The sequence below is a fragment of the Rhinoderma darwinii genome, chromosome 11, assembly GCF_050947455.1.
Source record: "Rhinoderma darwinii isolate aRhiDar2 chromosome 11, aRhiDar2.hap1, whole genome shotgun sequence".
Classification (NCBI taxonomy): Eukaryota; Metazoa; Chordata; class Amphibia; order Anura; family Rhinodermatidae; genus Rhinoderma; species Rhinoderma darwinii.
In genome coordinates, this window is record NC_134697.1 from 31,989,189 (window position 1) to 32,000,600 (window position 11,412).

The 11,412-nt window shown below is 39.4% G+C and overlaps 2 protein-coding genes across 4 annotated transcripts in view; one reads left to right on the forward strand and one right to left on the reverse strand.

Annotated features, from left to right (window-relative positions):
- LGI1 (leucine rich glioma inactivated 1) overlaps positions 1 to 7,493 on the forward strand; it is a 35,421-nt gene extending 27,928 nt beyond the window's left edge. For both annotated transcript variants that reach the window (XM_075841022.1, XM_075841023.1), the window contains 3 exons: positions 985 to 1,154; positions 6,033 to 6,197; positions 6,288 to 7,493. In XM_075841022.1, the coding sequence (XP_075697137.1) occupies positions 985 to 1,154; positions 6,033 to 6,197; positions 6,288 to 7,108 (1,156 nt within the window). In that variant the 3' untranslated portion in view covers positions 7,109 to 7,493. The remainder of the gene's footprint in view (positions 1 to 984; positions 1,155 to 6,032; positions 6,198 to 6,287) is intronic.
- Positions 1 to 11,412, reverse strand: part of RBP4 (retinol binding protein 4) — a 349,798-nt gene that overhangs the window by 155,534 nt on the left and 182,852 nt on the right. The gene's annotated exons all lie outside the window — the stretch shown is intronic.

Genomic DNA, 11,412 nt, shown 5'->3' on the forward strand with positions numbered 1-11,412 from the left:
GCATGGCACAGTATCTGCTGAAATTAGTTAGTTTGTGTAATGGGTGGGCATGGGCACTTTGGCTAATAGATGAGTTCCCCCCTTGTAGTCCCTAGAGTATTTGAAAATATTGCCTTCCATATGATGGTTAAAACTGCAGGGATATAAATATATTGTGCATTTGATCCCATATTATCTTCAGTATTGGTGGGAGTCCGAAACAATGTTTTATGCCGGAAAGCTTTTCTTTAGACCAATATTAATATAATCCCCAGACTACTTGAAATATCAAGTTACGCTTTTGTATTATCCATAAACAGTTTTACTTCAGACATGTTTAATGGAAAACCCTTATTAATTACATGTCTAGAGAGTTTCTGGCAGAGTAATTCACATGAGGAAAACTGTTATGGGATAAATATTATCATTGAAGGGAAATGAATGCTCTGCTCCAGTCCACAGTTGAGCAAGGAATATCCCTATTCAACTATTTCAATTACACTTTCAGCAGTAGCAAGAGAGAACTATGGTATGAGAAAGAAAAAAAAATCCCAAAAAATTAAAATCATATAAACACTTTATATAGTGTACTGCACCTTCTCACTGACTGCATGGAGTATAATCTGAGCCCGATTACAGGTTGGATGGAAAACCATTGGACCATTTGAGAGATCAGGAAATAATCACTCCACCTATTTGAATCTTTAGCTGCATATGTCACAGGGAACTCAATGCCAGCAAGACCAGGCAAACATTGGCAGATGCCAGGGCCCTACGGGGGCCCCTGGTCACCATGGTAAATATTCTCCACGCTTGTCAAGCTGAAGGAAGAGTAGACGGGGGCTCATTGTCACTCATTTGGCTTTGAGCCCACATATACCTGGATCCAGCTCTGATTACCAATGATATTCCTTTGCTTGGAATAAGCTTTTCTGTCCATTTATACTTATGTCAGCCTGTAGATTTCATCGGGAATATTTATGTTGTTTCCTTTTTATATTTCAGAGACCTAAGGGGCAACTCTTTTCATTGTGACTGCAAATTGAAGTGGCTGGTAGAATGGCTCGATAAAACCAACGCAACAGTAGAACAGATTTATTGTGAAAGCCCTCCCGAATATAAAGGACGCAAAATCAACAGCCTGTCTGCTAAAGATTTTGACTGCATAACTACAGGTAAATATGACTGGGTATTAAAGATGATGTGGAAGGAGCCAAGTGAAGATGGACATGTGTCTTTTTTCAGCCGTACTAACTATGTAACTATGTAACTATGTAAGATGCACTGTTTGCCCTATAATTAAACTGGCCCCGTAGGAATAATAAACATAGTCATATTAGAGAGAGAATGCACAGAGTGACATTGCAATACAGGCATAGTAAACACAGTACAGGGAAGATAATCACAGTGATGTCACTGGACACGGATAATAAACACAGTGATGTTACAGGACACGGATAATAAACACAGTGATGTCACAGGACACGGATAATCAACACAGTGATGTCACAAAACAGGTAAACAGTGTTTTCACAGTATAGTGATAATAAACACAGTGTTTTCACAGTATAGTGATAATAAACACAGTGTTTTCACAGTATAGGGATAATAAACGCAGTGATGTCACAGTACAGGGATAGTAAACACAGTGATGTTTCAGTACAATAGCGACCACAGCATTTAACTTGTTTACAGAGGGAGGGAGCTTCCTCTCTCACCCATCGGCGGCCCGCAAATGCAATCACGTGCCTACGATGGGGTGTCATGTCAGCCGTGGGCCTAATAAAGGCCCCCAGGTCTGCACTGGGTATATACCTATTAGGCCATGCCAGAGGCACGTCCTAATAGATTGCCTGTCAGATTTACACTGACACCAAAACATTATATCTAAAGATCGCATAGTGAAGTCCCCTAGTGGGACGAAAAAAAAAAAGTAATAAATGTTAAATAAAAATTAAAAAAGTTGTTTTATTTAGTAAAAGTGTAAAACAAATAAAATAAAAGTACACATATATGGTATCGCTGCGACCATAAAAAAAACCCACAAAAAACTATGGCAGAATTGCTATTGTTTCCCATTGCCTCAACAAAAAGTAATAATAAGGACATGACCAGACGTGGCGGAATTGCTCTGGAATTCCACTGCGTACCCGTTTCTCCATTGCTTTCCACAGCTTTTTAGTAGGGTTCGTTTAAACGTTGCGGGAAAACTCCGCTGCGGAGCATAGGCTGCGGTGCAGAATTTAGTGTCCGCAGCCTACACTGACTGTTGCGGACGTGTAGCGGACTTGTTGCGGACTCATTACGGAATTTCTCCATTGCCTTCAATGGAGAGTCAAAATTCTGCAATGAAGTCCGCAGATGTTATGTGTGTTGCGTAGCGTATTTGTTTTATGAACATGACATTTCTTCATTCTGGCTGGACCTATGTATTTCTAGGTCTACAGCCAGACTGAGGCCCCATGCACATAAAGTAAAAACGCCCGTAATCATGGGCCGTTATTACGGCACGGGCAGGCCCATAGAAGTCAATGGGGCTCCCGTAATTACGGGTGACTACGTGTGTGCACCCGTAATTACGGGAGCATTGCTAGGCGACGTCAGTAAATAGTCACTGTCCAGGGTGCTGAAAGAGTTAAACGATCGGCAGTAACTGTTTCAGCACCCTGGACAGTGACTTCCGATCACAATATACATCAACCTGTAAAGAAAATAGAAGTTCCTACTTACCGAGAACTCCCTGCTTCTTCCTCCAGTCCGGCCTCCTGGGATGACGTTTCAGTCCAAGTGACGGCTGCAGCCAATCACAGGCTGCCGCGGTCACATGGACTGTCGCGTCATCCAGGGAGGTCGGGCTGGATGTTGAAAGAGGGACGCGTCACCAAGACAACGGCCGGGTAAGTAATAATTTATTTTACTTTTACTAGGGAAAGGGCTGTCCCTTCTCTCTATCCTGCACTGATAGAGAGAAGGGAAGTACTTTCACCTCAATACGCAACGGCTAGTCCGCATCAATTTAATGCCCATTTTAGGCAGAGCCGCAACAGAATCTGCAACGCAGATTCTGTGCGGCATTGATGCGGACAGTGGCGGAAGAAATATGCCACGTCTGGTCATGCCCTAAAAGTTAAGCAATAAGTCCCATGTACCCCAAAAGTAACAATGAAAACTATGTCTCGTCCCGCAAAAAACAAGCCCACATATCACTACATTGACGGAAAAATTAAATAGTTATGGCTCTTGGAATGTGATTATGCAAAAACAAATAATTTTTGTTCATCGTGTTTTTATTGTGCACAAGTAGTAAAACATATAAAAACTATACATGTGGTATCGTTGGAATCATACCTATCCATAGAATAAAGGTAACATGTTATTTACGCCGCACGGTGAATGGCGTAAGTTTAAAATGCATAGAGCAATGGCGGAATTGCTGTTTTTTTTCTATTCCCCCCCAAAAAAGTTAATAAAAGTTAATTAAAAAATGATATGTACCCCAAAATGGTGCCATTAAAAAATACAACTAATCCCACAAAAAAAATATCCTCATACAGCTATGATGAATACCTATATTGATACAGACCAACCGATAAACGTTACAATAAACGTCCGCACATATCAAAAAGAAGATAGACAATAAATACCCATAACTGTATGTGAGGACAAGTCACACATCCACAAAGGAAAGAATAACACCAAGTACACATATGTACCTTGCAACAATATATAAATCCTTTATTACAATACTCATAAAAACATATTGGCCATCAGGACCTAAAATAAGACAAACAATTAAAATACACTGATGTGGAGAACAATAAGGTTACTCAAAATAGCATATACTCAACATATGGACTGATATTATTCTCCACATTAGTGTATTTTAATTGTTTGTCTTATTTTAGGTCCTGATGGCCAATATGTTTTTATGAGTATTGTAATAAAGGATTTATATATTGTTGCAAGATACATATGTGTACTTGGTGTTATTCTTTCCTTTGTGGATGTGTGATATGTCCTCTCATACTGCTATGTCTACAGAAAAATAAAAAAGTTATAGCTTATTAAATGCGACGATGGAAAAATGAAAAAAATTGCTTGGTCATTAAGGCCTAAAATAAACTGGTCACTAAGGGGTTAATGTACATATGGGGGGCAGAGCAGATCTTTATTGCATAGTATGGTTGAAAAAAAAAAAAACACATGTTCATCAAGATCTCAGGGACCAAACTGAAGCAGGTAGTACTTTATATAGTACTGCTCCAAAACTTCACGCACTTCCTCTACCGCTTTAAATATTATCTGTCCAATCTATAAATGACTTGTATCAAACAATCCAGGGATCTGTCAAGTGCTAAACTACAGAATTGCTATTATAAATCATTTTTAGATAGGACTGTTAACAGGATTTCTGAAATGTTGATATGACAGTTGTTCATATTAAAGTGTCATAATAGAGATTTATAATTTCACATTTATATGCCAGGTTAAAGATTCAGGTGCCAGAGTACAGATTTTCCTGAAGTTAACATTAGTGGACAGATTGTATCTATTATTCCTTATTACGTTATCCGACAACGTTTAATGTGTTTTTCGGCGCTGTCTGTTTAGTACTTTCTCAGCCAATTTAATACCTTAGTGAGTTTTTTACAATTCCAACACCCTCTCAATAAAATAAAATTCTTCAATCCTACATATGATAATTCAGAACTTTTCCGCGAAGAACTGCAAAATAATCTGGAATTGTGCAACATTAGAAGCGGTATACTGAGATTACATAGTGCTAGACACCTGTATATTCTAATAGAACCCTATTTTATGTGAGCATTTATTTTTGGTTGTCTGTACTCTAATTTTATATACTTTTCTATGATATTTTGATAATTCAGCACCTATAAATTCCTGTTAGGGCCTGTTCACATCAGCATTGGGCTTCCGATAATGGGTTCCATTCGACCTTTCCGTCGAAGCAACCGATGAACAGAAAGCCTAATGGATACCGTAGCTTCCGTTTGCATTACCATTGATTACAATGGTAATGCTTCTGCTGCAGTTGGTTTCCATTTGTTTCCGTTCTGTAAGGTTTACGTTTTTTTTTCCCTATTGTTTCCGTGAAAAAAAAAGGAAATCAATGGTAATGCAAACGGAGGCTATGGTTTCCATTTGACTTTCCGTTCATCGCTTTCTCCGACGAAAAGGTCGAACGGAATCCTTGAATAGAACCTGACGCTGATATGAACACAGCCTTAGTGGGGATTAAAAGAATTGTATTGTTTATGGAAAAATGTAGACGTGTTCACACTGGCGTCATTGCTGTTATTTATAATGAAAAGCATGACATTGTGATGGATCCATCATATGACTATTTGGATTTATCATTAATTTATGATGTTGGGGTTCCGTTCAGGTTACCTTTATTTTGATGTCAAGAATAGTGCTTTATGTTGTGCTATTCTTGCTGTCAAGTGACTGAAATTTCTACCGAACCCACAAAAGAGGCTCATAGCACAAGTGTGAATAGAGGCTTAAACCTTTATTATGTTGATCAATATAAATGTTACAAATAATTTTTTTCTTTTATTTTGTTGTGATCTTGAGTTACCTGTGTCTTATTTTCATAAGGGGGACCTATATCCCACTAAACTGTATTATTGCCTGGCTTTCTGTAATATATATATTTTTCCTACATCATTCTACTGTACTGTGCCTATAATACAAATCAGCAGGGAATGACCTGTACAGACAGTGAACCAGCAGGGGGAGGCTCAGAGACATGAGCTTAGAGCTAAAACTAAACCAGCAGATTTCTTCAGGCATTATATAATGTGAATAGACAATAGCGTATAATGTGACAAAAAAAATCTGTAAAAGTAAAAAAGAAAGTACTTTAAAAATGATTCTGTAATATATGTAGATTCTATCCAGCTGTTAACTATAATGATGCTCATTAGTAAGTCTACACTTAAAATAAACAATTAGTATATGCCTCCTATAAAAGCATATTGATTGAAAATCAACTTTATAAATTAATTATTTTACTTTGTGTATTGCAGAATTTGCCTTATACAAATCCTTGCCCTATCAATCCCTATCTGTGGACACCTTCACCTATATGAATGATGAGTATGTAGTCGTTGCTCAACCATTTACTGGGAAATGTGTCTTCTTGGAGTGGGATCATGTGGAAATGTCTTTCAGGAACTATGACAACATTACAGGTATCATTGATGATCAGCTAATGATGAAATACATCTTATGTATAAGTGCTCTTCATCGGTCTCTAATACAAGTTCTTTCTGTTATCCTAGGAACGTCTACCGTGGTCTGCAAACCCATAGTCATCGAGAAGCAGCTCTATGTTATAGTGGCCCAACTGTTTGGTGGCTCTCATATTTACAAGAGAGATATTTTTGCAAACAAGTTTATCAAGATTCAAGACATTGAAGTTATTAAGATCCGGAAACCCAATGACATTGAGACTTTCAGGATAGATGACAACTGGTATTTTGTGGTTGCTGATAGCTCGAAAGCTGGTTGCACAACCATCTACAAGTGGAATGGAAATGGATTTTATTCCCACCAGTCTGTACATATGTGGTATCGAGATACAGATGTGGAATACCTTGAGATTGCCAACAAGCCACATCTGATTCTGTCTAGCAGCTCGCAACGCCCAATTATTTACCAGTGGAACAAGAAGTACAACAACTTCTCAAAGCATGCTGAGATTCCAGACACAGAGGACGTGTACGCTGTTAAACACTTTTCTGCTAAGGAAGATGTGTACCTCTGTCTAACTCGATTTATTGGGGATTCCAGGGTTATCAAATGGGAAGGAGGTTCAGTCATTTCAGATATCCAAAGGATGCCTTCTCGTGGGTCTATGGTCTTTCAACCTTTGGAGATCAACAGCCACAAATATGCAATCCTGGGCAGTGATTATTCCTTCACCCAGGTGTTTCATTGGGATGCAGAGAAAGGAAAATTTGTAAAGTTTCAAGAGTTAAATATCCAAGCCCCCAGGTCCTTCACACATGTGTCCATAGACAAGCGCGACTTCCTGTTTGCTTCGAGTTTTAAGGGGGCCACACAAATATATGAACATGTTATAATAGACCTGAGTGCATGACCACTGATGCTCTAATGCATTAAAGACATTCTAACATGGACAATATGAACTAAATGCATGATAATTCTATCTCTTGACATCATTCTGGATTACCAGCTTCAGAAGCTGGGAAGTCCAGAACAGAAGCATTGCTTGTTTCTCATTTATTAATTTGTCATGTATAGTGGTTTTGAGAGTTGTACTTTTTCTAAAAAAAAACAAAAAACAAAAAAACAAAACAAAATCTTGATAGTAGTCTGGCCTTTCCATTAACAGTTTGTACATATTTGTGCATATGGCATATGTCCATCTGAAAAGAGATATATAAATAATGTTACTTTTCCATTTATTTATTCACCTGTTGGAGAAAAAACTGCCAAATAAAATGTTTACATTTTGTGTCTTCCATGTTACATATTAATTTCACTACTTTTGGAGGGGAATTTGATCTATTGGTCCTCCCATTACTTCCACTACTTCTCTCTTATTCTCTGTTTCTACTAGTTCCATGACTGCTTACAATTAGATTGCATTTGCCCCATTGCAAATGAAGAGAGGGCACACATTAAAGGGGTTGTCTCATCACAGAAGACCATTGGCTGATTTTGCTGGGGGAAGATTTAGCCTGCTCTGTATTTTAGATTAATGGCTGTCCATGTAAGGCTATGTTCACATCTGCGTCGGAGGCTCCGTTAGGGGCCTCCGTCGCAAATCCGGCAGGGTTTACCAGAGTTTACCAGAGACAATAGCACAGCATGCTACGCTATTGTGTCCGGTAAAATCACGGCCACCCTGACGAAAAGCCGACGGAACCTATTAACCCCTTAGTGACCAGCCCATTTTAGGCCCTAATGACCAAGCTATTTTATTCGTTTTTCTATAGTCGCATTCAAAGAGCTATAACGTTTTATTTTTTCGTCTACATAGCTGTATGAGGACTTGTTTTTTGCGGGATTAGTTGTGCTTTTTAATGGCACCATTTTTGGGTACATATAATTTTTATATTAACTTTTATTAACCTTTTTGGGGGGGATTATAAAAAAAACCTGAAATTCCGCCATTGTTCTATGCGTTTTTAAATTGACGCCGTTCACTGTGCGACGTAAATAACATGTTACCTTTATTCTATGGGTCGGTACGATTACGGCGATACCACATATGTAGAGTTTTTTTTATGTTTTACGACTTTTGCACAATAAAAACACTTTTGAACTAAAATTATTTGTTTTTGCATCGTCGCTTTCCAAGAGCCGTAATTTTTTTATTTTTCCATCAATGTAGTGATTTTTTGGGCTTGTTTTTTTTGCGGGACGAGACGTAGTTTTGATTGGTACTGTTTTGGGGTGCATGGGACTTATTGATTCATTTTTATTATGACTTTTTTGGGGGGCAATGGAAAAAAATTGCAATTTCGCCATGGTTTTTTGCGTTTTTTTTTTACGGTGTTCACTTTGCGGTTTAAATTACCTATTAACTTTATTAATGGAGTCATTATGGTCGCGGCGATACCACATGTGTGTACTTTTTTTTTTTTTACACTTTTACTAAATAAAACCACTTTTTATGGAAAAAAATGGTTTTATTTATTTTTTTACTGTACTTTTTATTAATAATCTTTATTTCACTTTGATGACTGATTTTATTAGTCCCACTAGGGGACTTTACTGTGCGATGTTCCGATCGCTGCTATAATGCTTTGGTATACTTCGTATACCAGAGCATTATTGCCTGTCAGTGTAAATCTGACAGGCAATCTGTTATGACGTGCCTCCGGCGCGTCCTAACAGGAATATGTCCAGGGCAGACCTGGGGGCTTTTATCAGGCCCCCGTCTGCCTTGACACCGCATCGGAGACCCGCGATTTCATTCACGGGCCGCAGATGGGTGACAGAGGGAGCGCACTCCCTCTGTAAACAAAGTTAAATGCCGCGGTCGCTATTGACGGCGGCATTTAACGGGTTAAACGGCCGCGATCGAAGTAAACTTCGATCGCGGGCGTTGGAGCAGGAGCTCAGCTGTCATCAGACAGCAGAGCCCCGGCTCCTGCCTGCACGGGAGACCCGTGCAGGACTTAGACTAGGCTGACGTGAAAAGGCGTCAGCCTAGCCTAAAGCCCATTAGTGAATCACGTAAAAAGGCGTATTGGTGGTCACTAAGGGGTTAAAGTAAATTGGTTCCGTCGGTGTGAAAAGAGCCTTATACGTGGAAAGCTCAAATTCACCAGCACGACCAACAGGGCTCTCCTCTCTGACTGATAGCAGGGACCCACCCTCTATGATGTCCATATCCCATAATAGAGCATATGGACAAGGGTTGTACTGTTGGGTCAACCCCTTTGATGATCATTTAAGACCGCAATTAACAGTATTTTACTGATGGAATAGCCCTTCAATGTTGAAAAATGTTGTAAATACTTTTCTTTATTTTTGTACCAATTGTAAGTTATTCCCTCCATACCTGAACATAGAGGGTTTTAGGATTCTACTGGTTGCCCTTGGAAACAGACAGAAGTTTAACTTTACACTGATGTCAGACATATCACCTAACTGCTTAAAGGGCTTGGTATCATGGGCATATAGAGTCTGCCATAGTGGGAACCTCTCATTATAACAGATCTCTGTTTAGACCTATAGAGGGGAGTCCCAAGGGATCCTTCCCTATGATGTATATGTATTAATAGGGAAAATATTTTTTCCCAGACTGGAAGACCTCTTTAATTGAAGCTCTCATAATACATTGCTCTTTGGTAACAGGAAATCAGTAAACATAAGAATTCAATTCTATGCAAACACCTTGTACCTGAAAAATGGTTCAATGTAAGTAAAGCAAAGTATTTACTAGGATACTCGGCATTCCTTTAGTATATATTGTTGTTCAAAAGTGGAGTTTACCATAAAGGGTTTCCTGAGATCTGAGAAAAGGGGGGAAATGCTATAAAACAATAAGAGTAATTACTTACCTGACAGGTTCCCAGTGTTCCAGCGCAACCGCCCTGGTGCTCCCCGCCGCTTTTTGTTGACAGTCCTTCAGCAATGACGTGCTCATTTGCCGCTGATCGCTGCAGCGGTCTTGTGCTGTATACCACAGAGGCCAGTGATTGGCTGCAGCAATTACGCGGGTATCCAGGCACATCATGAATAAAGCACTGTCAACTATTATTGTCCTATTTTTTTACAGACCCTTCACATGCCTTGCTGAAACAATGGTCGTGTGAACGGCCCCATTGAAATACATGAGTCCGTGTGACGGCCGTTGTTTTCACCCCGCTCTTTCTAACGATTTAAATGCTACGGTCGCTATTGACCGCAGAATTTAACAGGTTAAATGCTATAACATACAGCCGACACCCGCATCATATGGAGCGGATTCACTCCGTGAGCCCGTTCCATACTTCTCCTACCTAGCTATGACGTATGGATACATGTCACCTTCCATGCACAACTAAAATGTGCTAATAATAATAGCCATGAATGGTTCAAGGGGCGACATCTACAGCTGCTGCTGCCCTAGAGCCAGCAAGTAAAAGTACTCCAAATGACCCAATATGTATCCTACATCTAAAAATGGATCCTATTATTCTTATTTTATTTTTGTAAGTTATGGAGCTTTACTTGCAACAGTTTTCATTGCTAAATACATCGCTAAGTTACGTAGCCTTATGTAGAATGAGAGTTGTGTTCTCTGAACATTTCCAGCCTATAGTTTGGCATTATAGTCATGAATGGGGAAGCTCACAATAAAAAGTTATGTGCCATGACCAGAAGTAGTAAATGACACATAGGTTTATCCTGTAAATTGTGAAAACTTGGAAAGGTTCATGGAGGAAATCCAGTTATAGGAAACAACATGTGACATAGAGGTAACTGCCTCAAGCAAACCAACCAGTCTGACTCATAGTGATGTAATAGTCTCTTCACACATGACAATTCGCTTACAGTCATTTGACTTTTGTATGAAAACGAAAAGTTAAGGCTACATTCACACGAGCGTATCAGATTAACGTGTGTAAAAAACGCATGCATCTGGTCCGTGTGGGCGTTGCGTTATGCATCGGTGTGCTTTGCGAGTGGCTGGGAGGTCAGAGACGGAAACGCCCGAAGAAAGGGCATGTCGCTTCTTTTTCCCCGCAAGCGACTGAAATCAATGGGAGGCGATTTCGGTTGTTTTTGGCAGTTTTAGACATTTCCACGTCAAAAACAGCGCCAAAATACTCTGTGTGAACTAGTCCTTAGAATCCTACAGCGTCTTTTGTGGGGACCGGAAGTCAGTCTCTCTATTCATTCCTATGTGTCTCACATTGAGAGTCTCTTAGGAATGCATAGAGA